This window comes from Elaeis guineensis, chromosome 1, assembly GCF_000442705.2.
Source record: "Elaeis guineensis isolate ETL-2024a chromosome 1, EG11, whole genome shotgun sequence".
Taxonomy (NCBI): domain Eukaryota; kingdom Viridiplantae; phylum Streptophyta; class Magnoliopsida; order Arecales; family Arecaceae; genus Elaeis; species Elaeis guineensis.
The window spans coordinates 87,396,842-87,421,233 of NC_025993.2; the positions used below are offsets into that span (position 1 = coordinate 87,396,842).

At 38.1% G+C, this 24,392-nt stretch overlaps 1 protein-coding gene and 1 non-coding gene across 2 annotated transcripts; both read left to right on the forward strand.

Moving 5' to 3' along the window:
- Positions 1-15,539: 15,539 nt before the first annotated feature.
- On the forward strand, positions 15,540-15,646 carry LOC140854940 (small nucleolar RNA R71). The gene has a single exon (XR_012138034.1). It is a non-coding gene; the product is annotated as a small nucleolar RNA R71 (small nucleolar RNA).
- A 4,913-nt stretch (positions 15,647-20,559) lies between these two features.
- On the forward strand, positions 20,560-21,300 carry LOC105032331 (uncharacterized). Its single transcript, XM_010906751.2, has one exon. The coding sequence runs from the start codon at positions 20,560-20,562 to the stop codon at positions 21,298-21,300; it is 741 nt and encodes a 246-aa protein (XP_010905053.2).
- Positions 21,301-24,392: the final 3,092 nt, after the last annotated feature.

Consider the following 24,392-nt stretch of genomic DNA (forward strand, 5'->3'; position numbering starts at 1 on the left):
AGGCAGGAGGTCACAGATTAAATGTGTTCGTATCTTAACCCCATTGAGTGATTCCTGCAAATCATTCTCTTCTAGGGAGGACAAAATGTGGTTTTTCTGCTTCTCTTGTAAACTTGCAGGATGCATGTATACTTGTTGAATCCCATTCTATAGCAAAATGTGTACTCTTCCTGTAACATAATTTGATGCACCATTCATCCTAACATAGTCACATAGATGCTGTTGCAGTGATACCATGGATACCTCGGATCGGTGTGCTATCATAGATATCTCGGATCGGTGAGCTATCCTTATGGTTGCTAACCCAAATATCGATCTGAAGTACACAGAGAAGAACTATTTGCATCCGATCTAATGTACGGCCTATTTGGCACATAAGCTTCCTCCATTACTTCGGTCAGCCAGTTTTTTGGCACGTGCAGTTTCTATCCACTCCAAGTAGATAAGCTCGATGTAACTAACTCCCCATAATCCCGTGAGAGCAAATAAGGGCTAGAATATCTCACTCACAATGGCACGTCCAACAGCCCAACAACTTCGAAACTACATGTTCTCATAATTGTTAAACCATCTTCTCCATAAATAAGCAGAGCCTGAAGGACCCAGGTAAGTAATCCATCTCAGCAAATCACTTGCTGCTTTTGCTATTCTCTAATTTCTGACTTGAGCGTCGGAGGGACTTTGCTGGAGCAAAACCTTCGGTCCGGATTTTATTTTGTAGGTCACACTAGTACCCCTATGCAAGGCCTAGTCGCTCACTTTTTGATCTTAGCCAAAACCAGTAGCAATAGTTTCTATTGCAAGGAACTAATGGTTTCGGTTGAAAACTCAACTTAGCATAAAGGACCGGCCAAGAAATGTTCAAGATCTTTGGACAACTTGGAGGAGCAAGGGAATCAAAGGTGATTTGACCATGGGATAGGATCAACTTTCAGCAGTAATTTGTTGGCAAGAAACTCCCATATGTTGCTTCACAAGAATTCTTCAATCAACACTCTTCTCCACAAGGCTCTGCTAACATTCAGCAATTGGAGGATCATATACAGTGGTAAATATCTTCAAAGCCACCAAACCATTTTACGGCATCTGCGTCCATTGCTGCCAAAACAAATCTCCTAGCAGCCATGACCTTAATTTGGTGTTCAGCTCCCTTTGCCAATGTTATTTTAGTTTTCCCACATCTCGGTTGGTATTTGAAGCTGTTGAAACATCTAATTCGTGGCCAATACCAATATGGTGTTTATGCCATTGCTAGATGCCTTGCAATTGCTCGTCCAAATCCGTATCGATCTTTAACTTTGCTTTCCCTCCGTACTATATGATTCATATTGCTATAAATATTTTCTGATAATAAAGCTAGGGAAAGCATTTCGCTTCGTCCATTTTCCTTTTATTAAAAAAAAAAGGGGGGTTCATTTAGCTTAAATAGATTCCCTTAGATAAGAGTAAGATACTTCTAATCTAGTAGTATTACAAGAGCATACAGCAAGAATTTTTTATATTATTCTTTATATTTTTCATATGACTTCACTTTCTGATGTCATGAAAATTTTTGTATAAATGATAATTTCTAATATTACTTTAAATACTTAGCAGGATTAAGGGTCTTCCATGCCACCCTTACAAATAAACATGTTAGTCCGATGACAACAACTTTTATGCTAAAGATGCTTGGTAATGGTTAGAACCATATCAAATTTCTGGTTGGTAATGGTCTTGATGCACTTTTTTGGACAGATGCTTGGATCGTAGAGGTGCCCCTTTACAAGGTTTTTCCTATAATCTATCAGATATCCAGATTGAATCTGATGTGACTGCCAGATTCTTCTTTACTCAATCAAATTCTTGGAATCCCAAAGTTAGATTGCAGTTATCCCATTAACTCATAATGGAGATTTCTCAACGGCCTCTCTTTATCACTTTCTTAATTCAAGAGGAGCAAAATGGGTCATGGCTAAGGCTCTATGGAGTATCAATGTCCCTTCTAAGGTTAAATGTTGCCTGTGGTATCGTCTCCTTCATAAAGTCAATACTAGGGGCGACCTTTTTAGGAAAACTGGGAGGTTCTTGGGTGGCTGTCATTTTTGTGATCATTAGAATGAATCTATAAATCGTCTCTTTATGATTTGTCCATTTGTTGCCTCAATCTGGAGAATACTTAACCAATCTCTCAATGTGCCTATTCCTAATTGTGACTTTAGGGATCTTTGCTCTAAATGGAGATCTGAATTTTTTGTCAAAGACTTGCATCCTTCAATTTTTATGTTGATTGTTGCTATAGTTTGGAGCTGCGAGCAAGAAAGAAATTGTTGTTGCGTGGATGTCTGGCCAGTACATCACCTCCCAGGACCTTTTTAGTACCACGTGATGCAGCAGGAAGAAAGAAGAAATAAAACAAAAACAATCAAAATATGTGGATCAGCCACAAAAAAGCTCGTCTCCACGGGGCATGCAAACTTCACTATAAAAAAAAAATTTTACAAGAGGAGATCTCATCCTCAACTCTCGTACATCTAATTTCTCTCTCACTAGAAGTTCTCCCTCATAAAAGCAATTTCTCTCTTGAAAGACTCCCCTGAACCCCTGAAGCGACCGGCGTTTACTGTCCAAGAGCCTCCTGCTCCTTCTTTCTCAGCGATGCGATCTCTCTCTCTCTTCTCTCGGGTTGGTTTCCGCACGACCACAGGCCTCACAGATTTCTGTGAGGTAAAACCAAGCCACCGCACATCGTTTCAAGTGTTCCCAGGCCTTTATAGGCCTTAAACATATGTTAGATTAGGATTAGGAATCCTAATCAGGCCCAAACAAACCTCAGATCAAGCTCCAAGCCGTTGGATCAAAACCGGAACATCCCTGGACCGTCCGATCGCCATCGGTCCATGAAATAGTACCGTGGATCGTGCGAAATGACTGAAAAATGCTCGCACGTCCATGTGGTCCGCCATGGACCGCACGGTCCATCGAGGACCATGGTACAGGCCCCAGGCGCAGCGCCTGGGCTTGGGCCGGCCTGCACGGCGGGCCTGGGCCGCGCCGGATGCTTGGGCCCGGGCCGCGCCCCACGCACCCGCGCACGGGCTGGACAGCGCGCCGCCTGGGCCACGCACCCCGCACATTGGCCCCGCCTGGGCAGCGCTCCGCCGCCCGCGGCAGCACCACCGGCGGCCCTCCACCGCCTCAGATCTCGTGCCGACTTCAAAAGCTCGTATCTCCTCTGTTTGAGCTCCATTTGGGGTGATCTTGGTCTCGTTGGACTCTATTTTTCACCGTGGACCTCACTGTGGGCTCAATATGGATCAAATTTTGAGATATCAAATCTTAACAATCTCCACCTCGATTGGATATTAGGCCTCCTCCTAACTTCGAGAGCTTCTGGATTTCTTCGCCCCAATATCCCGGGGCAATCGCCTGCTGATCATGGATGGGCAAACATGAGAATCAAGCCAGACCGCTCGATCTCATCTCCATCGTATGCTGTGCTCCTCCTGACCTGAGACCTGCTCGGGGCATCATACTGCGGCAATAGGAATCTCACCTTGCGACGTCGCCTTTCGTCCTCCTGAGTCTCCTATCTCGTGCTCGATCCACCTCCACCTGGAGCTCCACCTCACTCTGGGCTCCATCTGACTCCCGAAGCTCCACCTCGCACTGAGCTCCCTGTCAGGTAATAATATCCTCTGCTCCCCTTCTTTCCCTCTAGCACAATCCTATCACCACGTAGCATCCTCAGGATTCCTCCACCAGCTACCGTCCTATAGCCTCTCGAATCCAGTCTACTAAGTGAGATAAGATTCCGTCTGAAATTGGTTATGTATCGGACCTCCCCCAATCTCCTCACTGCACCATCATGTATCCTCCAGCTGACCATCCCGATGCCTCTGATTGCACAGCTCGATCCATCCGACAGATATACAGTGCCCTCACTGTTCTCCAGGAAGTCAAACTACTCCTCTCTGCAACATACATAATAGGGGCATGCAGAATCTAATATCTACTAATTGGAAAGAAGTAGATACCTCATCAGATATCTTCAGGACATCTCCATCTGAATCACTGTCAGCCTCGCCACAGCAGCCATCATTCGATTTTTGAGTTAAGAGCAATCTCTAGCTAGATGCCCCAACTCCTCACACCGATAACATCTGATTTTGCTCAAGTCCCTCCTGGACTTGGACCGCCCTCGTCGTGATCTCCTGTCACTCCATCTACCACCTCCTGCTCCTCCAAAAGTCACCAAAGCTGAGCTACCACCACCTAAGCTCGAAGCTGGATTCTCCCTCCTGAGAACTTCATTCTGGAGTATAGCTGCGGTGACCTCGTCCATCTTGATGGTGCTCTTCCCTATTAGAAAAGCAGTCACCAAGGACTCGTACGAAGGGGAAAGCGATGCTAGCAAAACCAATATTCTGATCTTCTCCTCAACATTCTCACCAACACTGAGGAGGTCGGTGAGGATCTTCTGGAAGTGGCTTAGATGCGCTTGCACGCTCTGTCCCTCAGCCATCCGCAGCTGGTAAAACTGCCTCCAGAGGAAAAGAGTGTTGGTGAGAAACTTCGCCAGGTACAACTCCTCGAACTTCGACCACAGCACCGTCGGAGAAGTCTCACTCAGCACATGGATCACCACCTCATCCGCTAGGTACATGCGGATAATACTCACTGCCTGCATCTGTAGCCGTTTTCAATCCCGCACCTCCATGGTGGTTGGCTTCTCATCACACAAGAGAACATCGATCAACCCATGTTGGATAAGCATATCCTTCACCCTTGCCTGCCACAAGGAGAAATTGCTCTTACCATCAAATTTGTTGATCTCCATCTTGATTGTTTCTGTCTTCTCCATCTTCAGTCTTGCTCACCATCGCTGTAATCTGCATCCTTGTACCACCTCACTCTGATATCATTTGTTGGGTGGATGTTTGGCTAGGACACCACCTCTCAGGATTTTTTCAGTACCACATGATGCAACAGGAAGAAAAAAGAAATAAAACAAAAATAATCAAAATACATGGATCAGCCACAAAAGGGCTTGCCTCCACGGGGTATGCAAATTTCACTATGAAAAAAAAAATTTACAAGAGAAGATCTCACCCTCAACCCTCGTACATCCAATTCCTCTCTCACTAGAAGTTCTCTCTCACAAAAGCTCTCTCCCTTGAAAAACCCCCTGAACCCCTGAAGCGACCGACGTCCGCTGTCCAGGAGCCTCCTGCTCCTTATCTCTCAGCGATGTGATCTCTCTCTCTCTTCTCTCAGGTTGGTTTCCGCACGACCACAGACCTCACGAATTTCCATGAGGTAAAACCAAGCCACCACACATCGTTTCAAGTGTTCCCAGGTGTTTATAGGTCTTAAACACATGTTAGATTAGGATTAGAAATCCTAATCAAGTCCAAACAAACCCCAGATCAAGCCCCAAGCTGTTGGATCAAGATCGGGACATCCCTGGGCCGATCATGATCGATCCACAGAATAATGCCGTGGACCACACGAAACGGCTGGGAAACGCCTGCACGATCCACGTGGTCCGCCATGGACCGCCCGGTCCACCGTGGATCGGGGCACAAGCCCCAGGCGCTATGCATGGGCTGGGCCGCACGCCCGCATGGGCCACGCACTTAGGTCACGCACCCCACGCGTTGGCCCTGCCTGGAACGTGCTCCACCACCTGCGGCCGTGCCACCGAGGCTCCACCGGCCCTCCGCCGACAGTCCTCCACCGCCTCGGATCTTGTGCCGACTTCAAAAGCTCGTATCTCCTCCGTTTGAGCTCTATTTGGGGTGATCTTGGTCTCGTTAGACTCCATTTTTCACCACAGATCTCATTGTAGGCTCAATATGGATCAAATCTCGAGGCGTCAAATCTTAACAATTGTCGGATGTTTTCGCACAAAACTTCCAAGCCTAGTTTTGTGGTTTTTAAAATCTTACAGCTCTTAAATGACCGGTCAGTGCTCTATAAACCAAAGGATCTTCTTGGGTTTTGTAAGCTTTGGAACAAATTGAAATCTCTAGTGGCCAATATAAATGCTGCCAATTCGACCATCATTGGTCCTCCATGACTTTGTCTGTTGTTACTTCCTTGCTAGCTCTATAACTGGCTTATTGTTATTTCCCTCTCACTTGCTTTTAATCCTTGGAAGAGATGTTGATGGAGAAAGGCTTTTGCTGGTCATTGAACGCTGTAAAAGCTTGCTTAAGATATGATTTCTTAAGAACTGATACTACCTCTGAGTCTCTTTTTTGGCACCTCTTACTCTTCTCTTGGGATGCTCTTTTTGTTTTATGTCCCTTTGGGAGGTGATGATGGAGGATGCTTTTAATCAACATTTTTCTTAGTGGTGACTTAATCCTAGATAAAGGATGTTCTACTAAGTCTTCTTTTGATCTTTATTTATTCTCTGCTCAAAATAGTTCTTAACATTTGTTTTACAGGTCCTCTTGTTTTTTATATTCTTCTGTACTTTTCTATTGTATGTAAGCGCTTGTACATTCTCTCATTTTCAATAAAGCTCAGTGAGTAATGAGAAAACTTCCATCACTCTCCTCTTCTATCAAAAAAAACTTTTATGGTAAAGATGCAAGTTAGGTGGCCATACAAATTTCTTGAGTGGATTTGCATTCTTTCTGTAATACCCGGCCCATTTGGGCCCTGGACCAAGCCCAAAGGCCCACAAAAAAAAAATTGAAAATTGAAGAAGACTCTCGTAGGGAGTCTTCTTCCTCCCGACCGGCTCCTAATCGGAGTCGAAAAATACCCTGGGGAGGAGTCAAACTCCTTCCCCTCCGGCCCTATTTAAGAAGGAGATCTCTCCTCTCCCTGTCCCATCAAGAAATTCAGGGCAAAACCGCAAGGATTGCCAAAGTTTTCTTGCGAAAGCCCTTCACTGTGCTCGCCCCAAATTCTCGCCGAAGATGCCACTGGAGCTCAGGTAAGGCTCCAACCTTTCTTCCTCTCCTATTTTCCTTTCTCCCCATGGCTTTAGACCCTCACCGACCATCGAGATTGTCGAAAAATCTATGAAAAGGTGAACCCCTACTTTGCTCTGTTCGGTCGGGACATCTTCCTCTCTTTTTGAGCCATCGGTGCCGTCGTTTGTAGTATCTCATCCTTAGGTTTGGATCCCCACCTCTCTACCTGTCATCCCTGAGAGGTCTTGGCCGCCAGCGACCGGTCAATGACCAAAAAATAAGAGAAAAAGGGTGGGTCCCCTATTTTCTGAATTTTTTTAAAAATCCTCCACCGATTGAACCTTGCCGCCAGCCATCCTTGCCCCACCACCATCGACCGCCACTGCCAGACCTTCGACCGTGCCATCGTGCCTCACCAGAGTACAAGCCACCCCTTTTTCCCCTCTCGTGTCCCTCTTTGTTCGACTAGGAAAACAGAGAAAGAAGAGAAAAGAAAGAAGAAAAGAAGAGAAGAAAAAGAAAAAAAAAAGAAGACAAAAAAGGAAAAGAAAGAAAAAAAAGGAAGGAAAAAAAATAAGAGAGAGTTCTCTCTCTTTCCTCTCTTCTCTCTCTACATTTCTCTCTCCAATTCTCTCTCTAGATTCTCTCTCTACTTTCTCTCTCTAAAAATAAGAGAGAGTTCTCTTCTCTCTCTTTCTCTCTCTAATTGTATCATGGAGTTTAGGATAAATTTGAGATAAAAATATGACTTGAAATCACTTTAAAATTTATGTAGTAGGTTGGATCTTAGTCCGATCCTTATTTGAAATTTATAACATCTGATTATAGTTAATCTATATTGAATCATCCTGATATGATCTTTGATGATTTCGATCATGATTGCTTCATCTAAAGGATATGAAGATTCTCTTTCCACTTTTTTTCTCTAAAATTTTTTCTCTCTTCATGGATTTTCTCTCTCTAGAAGTCTTGTGGATCAATGGAGGGTCCAGATACTTAGATAAATATCAATTTTGGTTAATCCTAAGAGAGGTCCTGGATTTATGTTATTAAGATCGTTTATCCATATTTTTTTTATATATAATTTTTATATTTAATTTTGATCATGTAAAGATGTAATTGTTGTACAAAAAGATATGGAATAAAATATCTTGATTTCGGATTCATAGATTGAGGAGCTCATCAAATTCTGTATTTAGATCGGTCACCGATAAAGGTAAGAATTTCTGTACATGATCACCATTATATATGCTATTTTATCATTGGTATTGTATCGTTGGCTTTGCATTGTTGAATTTGTGATCGATGATTTTGCTATGCCGGAGACACCATTATTTGCTTATATGGTTTTTAAGTGTGAGTATGGATTATGTCAATATATATGAATTCATGATTGATGGCATGATTATTTGTGCATGATATATTTATTTTGATTACACTGTAAATTAGAATTGATTTGATGAAATCAACATATAACAATTAGATAACAAGGATATGGCTTGAACTAGCCTTGTTATGTGAAATAGCCTCCTGATGTGCAAATCTTAAAATTTGTAAATAAAACCGCAAGCGCACGGTGTGCAGAGTAGCACGACCAGCGAGTACGGGTCGATCCCACAGAGACTTGGTTTTAAAAATGATTTTCAAATCTATGCTCAAGCGAGCTTTAACAAAAATCAAAAGTCGAAAGTTGTTTGCTAAAGACAATAAGACTAAGGATCTAGGGTTTTTGAATCCACTAGATCTAGATTAGGAAATTCTACCTAGAATTTTTCTTATTGATCCTAACGACTACTCCTCTTGTCTTTCCCAAGCATAGATTATGAAGGGACTAAGGCCCAACGATAACCCATCAAGATTCTTTACAGGGGAGTAGTAAGTAGGATCCCTTAGGGTTTTCTCCTCCTATGCACTGAATCAAGCATGAACTATGAAGGGACTCTGACCCAACTGTAGTTCATCAAAAATTCTTGGCAAAAGAGGAGAAAAAAAAACCCTAAGAAAAAGAAAGAACCCTATGTAAAATCCCTACTCATGATCTAGCTTCATCGCAAACCCTAGAAGGGATGCTTAGCTAGACATGATCTAAATCTACTTGCAAAATTTAAATACAGAAAAATAAACTACCCTAATTTCATAAATTAAACTATCCTAATTGCATAAATTTAAACCACATAATTTAAACTAACCTAATTGCATAAAATTAAATTGCATAAATTAAACTATCCTAATTGCAAGAAAAATAAATTGCATAATGTAAAGAGATGAAATTGCATAAAAATAAGATTTTATATATAAAAAAAATTTATTACAAAATCCTCAAAGCTCGAGGCTTGAAAAGAGAGCTAAAAACCCTACTATCTAGGGTTACAAGCTTGATCGGAAGGAAGAATACATAAAACAAGGGCCTTTGGGGGCTTTTTATAGGCATTTGGGGGTTATAAGGTTTTCAAAACTTTCGATGTGGGACTAAGAGATTTTAGAGAGTTGTTAGGGGGGTTTATGGTGCGCCGATGGGTCCATGGTCCACGCGCCTGTTGCTGTGGACCAGGCGGCTAATCAGATCACCAAATCAGTTGATTTTTGATCAATTTTGATCTGATTTGACTCGGGTTTGACCCAATTGAGTCTTCTTTCTTCATTCTTCAATTCCTGGGTCAATTTAACTCCGTTTTGCATAAAATTTGCGTCGTTGGAATTCTCTTTCCTTATTCTTTCTATTGATGATCTCTTCTTCTGCAAAATATAATAACAAGTATCAATTTCTTAATAAAGTTAGATAATTTAGATATTAATTGATACTTTTTATGTCAATTTGTGACATAAATCACACCCCCCAACTTAATCATTGCTAGTCCCTTAGCAATGTACCAAAATAAGATCATAATTCAAAAAGATCCTTCCTTTGCAAATTAATTTAAGATCAAAATTCAAGAAGTTTTCTAGTATTACTAAGTAATGAGCTTCGAATTAGAATCGGTAGTCGGTCTACTTAGAAGCTTTCTTAGAGTACACTTAAAGTTTTATAGCACTTGTGTGAGTGATAACTAACTTAGTATTTCAGTATTAACTTGTACAGGCCAATTGTATCATTTTTCATAACTTAGTTCGATTAATTTTCTATACACCCCAGATTAAACAAAGAACTAAGGTAGCTTTCACACTGTTTTTTTGTTTTTTTTTTTTTTTTTTTTTTTTTTTTGCTGAGCATCCTGGCCTTCCCACCACCGTTTGACGCGAATCTCAACACTTGACTTAGGTGAAGAGACCCGGTTACTAGGCTTAGGGCAATCCACATTTACTCTGTGTTTTGCATTTTATTTCAGGCAGGTAGCTCTTTCCTTAAATTCAAATTTCTTCAATTGAGGTGTAGAGAAAATTATCTAATTTAAATAATACTCAAATTCTTAATTGACCTTACAATTAACACCTACTTTACCTTGTTAGTGTGCATGTGCAATTGGAAGTGCTAATAGTCTTTAAATGACCTAAGCCACCAAGAGTCTAACCAGCTAATCTTCTCCGTGACTCACTACATTAGCAAATACTTTCTAACTTACTCTTATTTCTTTTATAGATTAATTTATTTCATATATATATATATATATATATTTATTTATTTATTTATTTTTTTACATAATATATTAAATGCAAGAAATAACTCATAGTGGAAGGAAAAGGAAATGATAACACCTGATTTTGTTCAAGCTCTCCCCCCAACTTGACCGACATTGTCCCCAATGGAGTTTATCTAATTTAATTGTCCTAAGCAAACTGAAAACAAAGAAAGCATTAGAAATTAAATAAGCTGGGTTGCCTCCCAGAAGTGCTAAGTTTTATGTCTTCAGCCAGACCAAACCTCGAAGCAACTTAATCAGAATAAGTTGGTTCATAAAGAACCATGGCATCTTCAATAGTCTTGACAGGTAATTCCAAGAATGGTTTTAATCGTTGACCATTAACTTTAAAGATAACACCATTACTTGGGTTTTCAATCTCAACAGCTCCGTGTGAAAAGACTTCCTTTACTAAAAATGGTCCTGTCCATCTAGACCTAAGCTTTCCTGGAAACAGATGTAATCTAGAGTTATATAAGAGTACCTTTTGTCCGATATTGAAAGTTTTTCTCATAATTGATTGATCATGAAATGCTTTGGTTCGTTCCTTGTATATCTTTGCATTTTCATAGGCTTCATTTCTAAGTTCTTCTAATTCATTCAACTGAAGCTTTCTATGGTTTCCAGCGTCGTTCAAATTTGTATTTAGTTGTTTGATGGCCCACATGGCTTTGTGTTCTATCTCAATAGGCAAGTGACATGGTTTACCAAACACAATCCTATAAGGAGACATTCCTAGATTGGTCTTGAAAGTGGTTCGGTATGCCCAAAGTGCATTAATTAATTTCAAAGACCAATCCTTTCTATTGGCACTAACAGTTTTTTCCAGAATTTATTTGATTTGTCGGTTTGACACTTCAACTTGTCCACTAGTTTGAGGATGATATGGTGTGGTCAATTTATGGGTGACATTATACTTTTTCATCAATGTTGCAAAAGGTCGGTTACAAAAATGGGTTCCCCGATCACTAATGATTGCCCTAGGAATACCGAAACGGGAGAGAATATTTTCTTTAAGAAACTTAATGACCATTTTGCTATCGGGTGTTCTACATGCAATTGCTTCTACCCACTTTGAAACATAATCAACTGCTACTAGAATATATTTATTTCCAAAGGAATTTGGAAATGGTCCCATGAAATCGATTCCCCAAACATCAAAAACTTCAACTACCAAGATTGGGTTGAGTGGCATCATGTGTCGCTTGGTGATTCGACCCATTTTCTGACATTGAGCACAACTTTTACAATATTCATAAGCATCCTTAAACAAATTGGGCCAATAAAAATCACATTGGAGAACCTTAGCAGCAGTTTTCTTAGACGCGAAGTGACCCCCACATGCTTGATCATGACAAAAAGATAAAATATTCATGACTTCGTTATCTGGGATACACCTTCTAATAATTTGATCAGGACATTGTTTAAAAAGATAAGGATCATCCCAAATGAAATACTTCACTTGGGCAAAGAATTTATATTTATCCTGCTTAGTCCAATGAGAAGGTATCTTGCCTATGGCTAAATAATTTACAATATCAGCAAACCAAGGTTTAGTAGACATAGACATGAGTTGCTCATCTGGGAAAGATTCATTGATGGGTGGTTCACTAGATGGTGCAACTGGAATTCGGGACAAATGATCTGCTACAACGTTCTCAGTGCCTTTCTTGTCCCTAATTTCTAGGTCAAATTCTTGAAGGAGCAAAATCCATCTGATTAAACGTGCCTTGGCATCCTTCTTTGCTAGGAGATGTCTAATGGCTGAGTGATCGGTGTAAACAATGGTGTGGGTCCCAACCAAATAAGATCTAAATTTCTCTAAAGCAAAGACAACGGCAAGGAACTCCTTCTCAGTTGTGGTGTAGTTAAGCTGTGCATCATTTAAGGTTTTACTTGCATAATATATCACTCTAGGCAGCTTATTTATTCGTTGACCTAAGATTGCGCCCACAACATGATCGGACGCATCACACATTAATTCAAATGGTTCAGACCAGATAGGAGGATGAATGATTGGAGCTGATACAAGTGCATTTTTTAGAAATTCAAAGGATTCCAAGCACTCATGAGTAAATTCAAATTTGGTATCCTTTGCCAAAAGATTAGTCAGTGGACGTGCTACTTTGCTAAAGTTGGCAATAAATCTTCTATAGAATCCAGCATGACCTAAAAATGAACGTATTTCTTTCACAGATTTAGGTGGTGGAAGACTTGCAATTAGATCTATTTTGGCCTTGTCCACTTCAATCCCCTTTTTAGAAATGACATGGCCAAGAACTATTCCCTGTTTGACCATAAACTGACATTTTTCCCAGTTGAGAACTAGGTGCTTCTCCTTACATCGTTCTAGAACTAATTGCAGGTGATTCAGACACTCGGAGAAGGTTAGACCAAAAACAGAAAAGTCATCCATAAAAATTTCTAGAAATCGTTATATCATATCTGAAAACATGCTGATCATGCATCTCTGAAAGGTTGCCAGTGCATTACATAGTCCAAAGGGCATTCGTCTATAGGCAAAAGTACCAAATGGACAGGTGAATGTAGTCTTTTCTTGATCTTCAGCGGCTATGGGGATCTGGTTGTAACCGGAGTATCCATCAAGAAAACAGTAAAACTCTTGTCCGGTTAGTCTTTCCAACATTTGATCAATAAATGACAAAGGAAAGTGATCTTTCCTTGTCGCAGCATTCAACTTTCTATAGTCTATACAGACCCTCCATCCCGTTTGGGTCCTAGTTGGGATAAGTTCGTTTGCATCATTTTGGACCACTGTTACCCCAGATTTCTTGGGTACTACTTGAACTGGGCTTACCCAAGAGCTATCAGAAATAGGATAAATTATTCCACTATCTAGGAGTTTCAGAATCTCCTTTTTAACTACATCCTTCATAACTGGATTAAGCCTTCTTTGGGCTTCTCTTGTTGGTTTAGCCTCTTCCTCTAAGTATATTCTATGTTGAACTATAGAAGGGCTTATTCCTTTGATATCTGCTATGGTCCAACCTATTGCTTCCTGATTTGCTTTTAGAACTGACACTAACTCCTCCTCTTGCTTGGGATCTAGGTCTGATGCAATAATTACAGGCAAAGTTTCTTTGGGTCCTAGATATGCATACTTGAGATATTCTGGGAGGGGTTTCAGTTCTAAAATGGGTGCTTCCTCTATCGATGGTTTAGGTGATGGTTTCACCATCTCAATGATTGGTTCAGTAGGAAGTGTCGATTCTTGATTAATCTGATTTTCTTTAAGTATTTCATTGACATCCTCAGACTCATGGATTAACCAGGGGTTAGACTCTAGGTCGACTTCATCATCACTAATGTCAATGGATTCATAAATACCATCTTGGACTACATTGACATCAGCATGAGAAGAGGATTCCTGTTCTAAGTTAAAAACATTAAGCTCAATGGTCATATTCCCAAAGGATAACTTCATTAGACCATTTCAACAATTGATTTCAGCATTGGCCGTAGCTAAGAATGGTCTTCCTAAAATGACAGGTATATGTCCTTTAGGATTCGCAACTGGCTCAGTCTCTAAAACAATAAAATCTACAGGAAAAATAAAATTTTCAACCTTTATCAGAACATCCTCGACCATTCCCTTAGGGATCCTGAGAGATCTATCGGCTAACTATAATGTGATCCCAGTAGGTTGAAGTTTTTCTAATCCTAGTTGTTCATACACCGAATATGGAAGGATATTCACACTAGCTCCTAGATCTAGCAAGGCCTTTTTTATATTGGTTTCTCCAATAACACAAGAAATTGTTGGAGCTCCAGGGTCCTTATATTTAATTGGCACATGGCTAGATAGGTATGAACTGACACTTGCAGCCAAAAATGCTTTCTTTGGTACATTAGTGGTCCTTTTCCTAGTGCAGAGATCTTTTAAAAATTTGGCATAAGTTGAAACCTGATGGATTATATCTAAAAGAGGAATATTAACTTGGACTTGTTTAAATACCTCTAAAATTTTGTCTAAATGTTCAGATTTATTGGATTTCAGTCTGTTTGGAAAAGGAGCTCTAGACTTTTAAGTACTGGACTAGGTGAATTTTCAGTTTCTGGTGCTTGAGATTGAAAGGTAGTAGTTTTAGAAGGTGACTCGGCAGATGAGTCATCTATATCATCAAGTGCAACTACCTTATTGTCTATTTGTTTTCCTGATCTTAAGGTATGAATGGCATTTACACCATTAACTTGGTTTTCTTGTTGGGGTCGTGGACCATTTTGGTTCCTAGGATTTGGCTCAGGTTGGCTAGGTAACCTACCATATTCTCGTTCACTAATGGTCGAAGCCAGCTGACTTACTTGCATTTCCAGACGGGCTATAGCTTGGGTGTTATTATTTATGAGTTGACCCGTGGTTTGCATAAAGCTGGTATGTGTCTTCATCATGGCTTCTAGGCTTTTCTCTAAAGAGGTAATTTTCTTGTCATTATCATGGAAGCCTGGCGGGTTGTTCATTACTGGGTTGGACCTTAGATTTTGCTGATTGAAATTTGGATTGCCTACATTAGGATTCTGGGACCATGAGAAATTCGGGTGATTCCTCCAACCTGGGTTATATGTGGGTGCATAAGGATTGTTCAATGGTCCTTGATAGGTGGCATTCACCTGTGCACACTCATTCGAGTAGGAACATTCTTCTAAGACATGGTCTGGTGCATTGCACCCTTTACACATGGGTGCAGATATTTGATTTACATTGGCTGGTCTCTGTAATTCTAAGGCTTCCAATCTACGTGTTAAGGTTGCAATCTTGGCCTCTGATGCTAGGGTTGGTTGAATTTGATGCATTCCTCCTCTTGAAGGTGTAGCTTTATCAGGTTCCCTAGTTGTTTCCCACTGTAAATTTTTCTCGGCTAGGTCTTCTAAGAATTGCCAAGCTTCAGTAGTTTCTTTGTCCATAAATTGGCCTTGGCACATGGACTCTAGCATGGTTCTTGAGTTTGAATCTAACCCCTCATAGATGATCTGGCATAGTCTCCAAGTTTCTATTCCATGGTGTGGGCATTGGGTTAAAAGATTCTTGAAACGATCAAAGTACTTCCAAAATGATTCACCAGCTAGTTGGTAAAATTGATTTATTTCATTCCTAATCCTAGCTGTTTTATGATGGAGAAAATATTTTTTTAAAAATGTTCTCACAAAGCCCTCCCAGGTAGTGACAGAATAGTTTGGCAGACTATAAAGCCACTTCTTAGCATTGTCCTTAAGGGCAAAGTTGATTAATCTAAGTTTGACCTCATCCTCTGTTAATTGCAGTTTCATGGTTGCACATACCTCCTCGAATTTTCTAATAAATATATAAGCATTCTCTAATCCTGTGAATTTTGGAAGCATATTTATGATTTGAGGTTTGATTTCAAAATTGTTAGCTGTGGGTTGTGGCAACCTGATACAAGATGGTTGGATGGAGCCAACTGGATAACACAAATCCTTAAGGGTCATGGGTTGGATTGGTTCAGCCATTGGAACAACAGGAATTGACTCAATTCTAACTAGACGACCCGACACTCTTCTCCACACACGAGGTGTACGATTTTCGATGTTTATATAATTTTTTTTTTTTTAATAAAATTTTTATGTATAAGGAAAAGAAAGAAAAGTTCTAAAGAGAAGATCCTAAGGAGTCCTAAATCTAAAGAAAAGTAACCAAATTAATTTAAATTTTAAATTTTTTTTTTTTCAAACAAGTGAATCAATAAATTAAACTCAATCTATCCTAGGGTTAACCTAAATCTAGACAGCTCCTAACTGTTCCAAGATGACCCTTCAAACCTTCCAAGTGGAGATTGATCAACTAGTTAGCCAGGTAAGTATAAGAGGTGGGAGGTTCACTCATCGTTGCCTTTCTAGACACCAAACGAGTTGGCCAGGCCAGCAACTGAACCAATTTAACAAACCACCCTCAGGGACTTGCCTAGACACCAACTAATCAAACAACTCAAACTTGGTAGAACTCTTAGGGTTTCTTGTCCTATTGAGCTCGAATTCCTTAAGGTTGACGTCTAATTGATTTTAAGATTAAAAGTCTAGGTAATGCAATATGATGGAGATGGTTTTTGGGCTAAGGAAGGGTAATGAAATCCCCACCTTATCTTGTTAATGGGTTGATGCCCTTAGATTAATTATGAAAATGCAAATACAAATAAACAAGATGACCAAGAATGTAAAAGATTTTAATTTAGAATTTTTTTTATTTTGATATTTTACTTCATGATTATGAAATGTCTTTTGTTTTGTTTTATATATATTTTTTTTTGTGATTAAGTAAATTCAAATGATTAGGTCTAAAAGCAAAAGTAATTAACTAAAAATAATAAAAGAGAAATTAGAAGCGTACCTGAGTTTTCCAGCAATCACCAACTAAATATAGAAACCTAAAGAAAAAAAAAGAGAGTTATAACGCACGAAGAACAAATATTTGAAAATAATTTAAAACGCCAAATGCCCGACAACGGCGCCAAAAACTTGATGTGCAAATCTTAAAATTTGTAAATAAAATCGCAAGCGCACGGTGTGCAGAGTAGCACGACCAGCGAGTACGGGTCGATCCCACAGAGACTTGGTTTTAAAAATGATTTTCAAATCTATGCTCAAGCGAGCTTTAACAAAAATCGAAAGTCGAAAGTTGTTTGCTAAAGACAATAAGACTAAGGATCTAGGGTTTTTGAATCCACTAGATCTAGATTAGGGAATTCTACCTAGAATTTTTCTTATTGATCCTAACGACTACTCCTCTTGTCTTTTCCAAGCATAGATTATGAAGGGACTAAGGCCCAACGATAACCCATCAAGATTCTTTACAGGGGAGTAGTAACTAGGATCCCTTAGGGTTTTCTCCTCCTATGCACTGAATCAAGCATGAACTATGAAGGGACTCTGACCCAACTGTAGTTCATCAAAAATTCTTGACAAAAGAGGAGAAAAAAAAATCCTAAGAAAAAGAAAGAACCCTATGTAAAATCTCTACTCATGATCTAGCTTCATCGCAAACCCTAGAAGGGATGCTTAGCTAGACATGATCTAAATCTACTTGCAAAATTTAAATATAGAAAAATAAACTACCCTAATTTCATAAATTAAACTATCCTAATTGCATAAATTTAAACTGCATAATTTAAACTAACCTAATTGCATAAAATTAAATTGCATAAATTAAACTATCCTAATTGCAAGAAAAATAAATTGCATAATGTAAAGAGATGAAATTGCATAAAAATAAGATTTTATATATAAAAAAAATTTATTACAAAAATCTCAAAGCTCGAGGCTTGAAAAGAGAGCTAAAAACCCCACTATCTAGGGTTACAAGCTTGATCGGAAGGAAGAATACATAAAACAAGGGCCTTTGGGGGCTTTTTATAGGCATTTGGGGGTTATAAGGTTTTCAAAACTTTCGATGTGGGACTAAGAGGTTTTAGAGAGTTGTTAGGGGGGTTTATGGTGCGTCGATGGGTCCATGGTCCACGCGCCTGTTGCTGTGGACCAGGCGGCTAATCAGATCACCAAATCAGTTGATTTTTGATCAATTTTGATCTGATTTGACTCGGGTTTGACCCAATTGAGTCTTCTTTCTTCATTCTTCAATTCCTGGGTCAATTTAACTCCGTTTTGCATAAAATTTACGCCGTTGGAATCTTCTTTCCTTGTTCTTTCTATTGATGATCTCTTCTTCTGCAAAATATAATAACAAGTATCAATTTCTTAATAAAGTTAGATAATTTAGATATTAATTGATACTTTTTATGTCAATTTGTGACATAAATCACCTCCACAGGCTTATGCGTGGAAGAATTTGATCCGAAGAAGATCATGAATAATTTGATCCGAGAAAGATCATGGATATTTTGATCTCAGAAAGATCATAAATATTTTGATCCGAGAAAGATCATGAATATTTTGATTCGAGAAAGATCATAAAAGTCGATCCGATAAAGATTATTGCATGATCTTGATTCGTCCAAAGCTAGAAAGAAAAAGATTAAAGATCATGTGATAATGAAAAGATAAATGAAAGACAAGATATGAAATAATTATTGAATAAAAGTATTTCACCCATTAACATATGATCATGCATCCCTTTGACAAGACAGATAATTTATAGATATTTGCATTGTTATGGATATTGAACATGGGATTCAATATTTTATTGCTTATCTTTATTTTTAGATTATATTATTATATTGGTGTGATATAGAAATTCTTACTGAGCTGTAAAGCTCACACCTCTCCATCTTTTTTTTTTCTTTTCAGAGTTACAGGATACTCATGGTTGGCTATGATATGGATTTGCGAGTGGACAGATGTATAGATAGAGTGTCATTGATACTTGATCAGAGGATTGAAGGAATTTCATTTGTAATTATGCAAATTTTACTAATTATTATTAAAATCAAATATTATGAATGTTGAGGTTGTAATAAATTATTTTAGGTCTTTCATATTCCTTAAGGCTTGCTCTAAAGAGTGTGCGGCCATCACGTATCCGACCCGAGTGTTAAGTTCGGGGCGTGACAGAATGGTATCAGAGTTTAAGTTATCATCATTTAGGGACTATGATATAAGTGATTAAGATATGACAAAATGGTATCAGAGCTTAGGTTTAAGATCATTAGAGATTATGAAGTGATATCAATATTTTATGTATAATCAATAGGATGTGACAGAGTGATATCAAAGCTTAAGTTATGATCATCTGAGAACTATGATACAAGTGATTAGGATATGACAGAATAGTACTAGAGCCTAGGTGTAAGGTCACTAGGGATTGTGACATAAGTGATATCAAAATTTTGAGATTATAATCAATAGAGTATGATAGATAATATCAGAGCTTAAGATTATGATCATTAAGGATGTGATAGAATGGTATAAAAGTTTAGGTTATGATCACTAGAGAATATAACTTAAGTGGTATTTGAGCTTAAGGTTATAATTATTTTGGATTGTGACTTTAGTAATATTTGAACTTAGGTTATGATCATAAGGAACATGATAGACATAAGAGAAGAGAATCAATATTTGGATTTTGAATCAATAGATACTATGATGAATAAGTTCATCAAAAAAAGAAAGAAAGAAAAAAAGAAAGAATAACTCTTTGAATGGATGGCTCAAATCCACCAACCGCAGCAGGAACCAAAATAGAGGTCGTAAACCAATTTCACACATCCGATGGTTGTAGTTTCTTGTAGCATAGATTAATGAAATATGCTTCCTCCAACTCATTTCTGAGTAGCTAGAAATCATGATTGAGATCTAACTCGCATAAAATTTTAGATCATTATGAAATATAAAGGATACAAATCATACCACTATTGTTTAACTTGGATTGCTTGGGACTAGAATTTAATACTACAAAGATGGGCAGGTTGCTTCTCTTGTTCTCTCCAAGTTTTTTTTTTTTTTTTTGCTTTATTGTTTTTGCTTTTTTTAATTTTATTTTCTTATTTTCTTTCCAACTCACCCTATTAATAATATATCAGCAGACTCGCAGTCTCAGCACAATGATGTCCTGCCCTGCTGCCCCCGTCTTTAGCGTAGGATTTGAAGGAAGACTTTAGTACACGTTGCCTAAGCAAATTAATTATCATGCCCAACTTTTCTCAAAAAAAAACAAAAATGAAAAAAAAGGAAAAAATAAGGAGGGAGGAAGAGGTACACTTGTTTGAGAATTCTCCGCTCATACCAACTGACAGTGTCACCTCCTATCTTGCGACAAAGCGATCCTGATGCGGAGACATCACTAAACTTATCGCCCAAATCGGTCCAAATTGGACTGTTGGCCTGCCAGATATTGTTGATCTATCGATCCCGCCCAGGATCGGATTGGGAACCAAGATTCTTCGTCGTATCCTACGAATACCACTTGGACTCGAATCAGGAAATTGGACCGTTGGTTAAACTGTATCGCATTATATATAGTTCCTTCCTTCCTGGCTGTTCCGAAGCCCGACGGCGAACAGGAGTGAAGGAGACAGAATAGAGAGATCAAGAAGAGCAACGTAGCTATGGCGATGTCTGAGAGCCACATTCTGGGGAATACGGTCGTCCACTTGGAAGCCAATGTAGTGCTTGCTCCAGAAGTCCAATCGCAGGTTGCCGTCCGGATTCACTTAGGCGACTTCGACTGTTTGACCAACACGCTCACCGTCGTCCCGGCAACGATCCATCTCTTCCATCTTGGCCACGTCCCGTTACGCAGGGCCATCCCAAGAATCGTCTCCTACGTGCTACCCCGTATCGACGGCATCCACGACACAATCTGGCGGCTCTGCAACGACCTGCTCCACCGCTTCTCCTCCCAAGTCGCAGCGCAGATGATGGATGGATCGGCGATCGAGCTGGTCGTCCACATCGGCCTGCTACTCCAACCTCGTGGATCGAATCAGGACATGGAACTCATGACCGAGTGGATGCTGGAGAATCCTTCGGAGGATGACGAGGAGATGGCTGGGGATGTGTATACTTATTATCTTTACGAGGGTGTTGATGTCGGGCATGGAGGATTTCGTGGTGTGCCAGGGAGCAGGTCTTTCATTGAGGGGCTGCAGCGTTTGCCATATGGTCGAGGAGACGGTGTTCGAGAGGAGGAGTGTGCGATATGCTTGATGGAGTTTGATGCTCAGGCGGAGGTGAGTAAGATGCCCTGCTCCCACGCCTTCCACAGTCGATGCATCGTCCAGTGGCTGGAGAGGAGCTGCCTCTGCCCTCTCTGCAGATCCCAAGCGCCCACGGATAATTCCAGTTGACGGGAACAATATAGTTGATGTGTCGGTTTTTTATTTGCTTTCTTGTTTTGTTTGATTTCTTATCTTCGTAATTATATATGTATTGATCACTATGTAAATACAATCTGCAATGATTTATTCTTTAATTAATTGGGGAAAGTTCTATTATTATTATTATTATTAATTATTATATAAGCAGACAATCACATCATTCTAATACGTGTACAGTCCAAAAAATCAAAACATAAGAGTCAGAGTGCAGCTCAAAAGTTCTATTATTTTCTTTAAGTTTGCTGAGTAATCCTCCTTTGTCCGATAGTTCTATTGAGCTATAAATTATGCTGGATATCCCTCCTTATAAGTAGGATTCATTCTTATAGTATATCGAAATAATTAGTCTTTTTATGGAAATCCATCGATATGATATCTCAAATTACCCAAGTGGAAGATGAATCCTTCTTTTGATGGAAAATAAAAAAAAATAAAAATAAAAATGCCTACTTTTTGTACTGCTAGCAGAAGGAAAAAGGAGTTCTCTTCAAGAGATCTAGGCTAGGGTTTGAAGCTAGAGGAGGAAGAAGAAATCTAGATGCATTACAAAACATATATTCATTTGTGATCAAAATATAGTGAGGAAGCACTAACACCCTCACAAAAAGCTTTATTTATGATGACAGAACTCAGCCGTCATTATTAGTTGTCAAGATCTTAATATATTAGTGACTGCCTTGAAATGTCATCATAAATACTAGATTTTTTCATCATAAATATTATTTTTCTGGAGGAAAGCATTAGCACCAATTTTATACCAATATACTAATGACAGATGAATCCACACCCTCATAAAAAGTATATCATTTGTAACCAGACGTCACTAAAAAAATAAAAATTTATCTTGAAAGTATCTTATTAAAGAGAGCCAAAGTTAACCATCATTGTTAATCATTAAAATCTCAATATACTACCAACTACATTAAAATTTTCTCATAAATAATATATTTATTTGTGAGCAAAATATAGTGAGGGAGTACTAACACCCTCACAAAAAATTTTATTTATGATGGCAAAACTCAATCATCATTATTAATTGTTAAAATCTTAATATATTGGTGACTACTTCGAAATACCATCATAAATACTGCATCTTGTTATCATAAATATTATTTTTTTGGAGAAAAATATTTGCATCAATTTTAGACTAATATACTGGTGATGAATGAATCCACATTCTCATAATAAGTATATTATTTATATTTAAATATCATTAAAAATATTAAATTTATTCTAAAAGTATCCTATTTATATGGGCCAAAGTTAGTCATCATTGTTAATTATTAAAATCTCAGTATATTACAGACTACACTAAGATTTTCTCACAAATAATATATATTTTTTGTTAGTAAAATATTGTTCATATTTAACTAAAATTTTTTTGATCGATCAAATATTTATTTTTAACTTGATTTGATCCTATCTATTTAATGAATAAGTTATATGAGTTAAGATAGTTTAATAATTAGAGAAAAATAATTTTTACTACAAAATAAACTATCAATATTGGAAGCAACGTATGAAAATTAGGTAATAATTTAAAATATAATTACTAAAAAACTTCATAGAGATCGATTTAACTAAGAATTTAGATCATCTCAATCTAACTTAAATTAAATATATAGTATAAAATATTAAAAATATTCTATATTAAATACTATTACTTATTAGTTATAGCGTAAATACAAGAAGTCATAAATTATCTACTTTTAAAGGACTTTAGAGGATTTTTTATCAATTTAATGTTAATTTTTAAAAAAATTATCAAAATAATGTTCTTTCAAAATTATTTACCGAAATGCTGCTCAAAATAAAGTCATTCTATGATAGGATGATTTTTCGTACTGACTCACCACTCTCACCATCAGATGGAGAATAGTTGGCATGAATTGTCCTATCGTAGGGTGGCTCTATAAGTCGTCTTATGATAGGGTGACTCTATAAGTGACGAAGAGAGGAGAGGTGGCGAAGATCGAGAATCAGTGAGGGAGAAAGGAGAGGGAGGGATGAGTTCAGAAGAGATAGGAGAGAGTCGCCCTATCATAAGGTGGCTCTATAAGTCATCCTATCATAGTGTAGCTATTAAGCTGGCATCCATCCCCTTTCCACCTTGGTTTCTCCATGGCCACGTAGTAAATAAAATCATCCTATCATAGGGTGACTTTCTGATGGATAGCATTATCATAAATAGTTTACATGAAACATTATTTTCATAAATACTTTTAAAATTAACATTATTTTTGTAAAAAAGCCGACTTTAGAAAAAGAAGGTGATTAAATTGTTAAAAAAATAATAATAATAAATAAAATAGATCATAATATATTTGAAATGAAAATATTTTATAATACGAAAAGTTTTAAAGAAGAATAATAAATTACAACTTCATACTAGAAGTTAATATTGTTATAGTGGTTAGGTAGTAGGCAAATATCTAATAGGTCTTAATTTTGATCGTTTATAGTGGTTTATATATATCTTGGATTCATAAGATTTCTAATCAAATCTAATCAGAAGGAATATAAATAAAGATGGCATATTGCCTAATTTGTAATAAAAATATTTTATTTTGATCGGTTATTTATAAAAATTTTTAAATCTTTCCTTATTCACTAATTCTTTATAGATAGTGGTTCATCTCATTGGTGATAACTATCTTATAGTCACACACAAAAAATCCTTATCCATTTTCTTTATTTGCTAATGCATTAATGACAATAGTTAATCCATTTCTGAGGACTATAAATGGTTGGAAATGAGCATCATTGATGGCCCATCACTAATAAAACTTTTTATGAGAGAGGTATTTGTGACGAACTTTGACGATAATATACTGTCAACAATAACTTTTTATGATGGATATTGGCTTTTAGCGAGAGAAAAGGATCCTTGAAAAAGGTAACTTTTTTTTTAGTGATATTTGTTATTGGATTTGTAAAGTTCATCCACAACTCCGACATCGGTTCAAGTTATCTCCAAAGATTTCTTGAAAGGAATCAACGGATCTCCAAAGATTTTCAAAATGCATTAAGAAGATCATTATTAAGATCTTTCCCCCATTTAT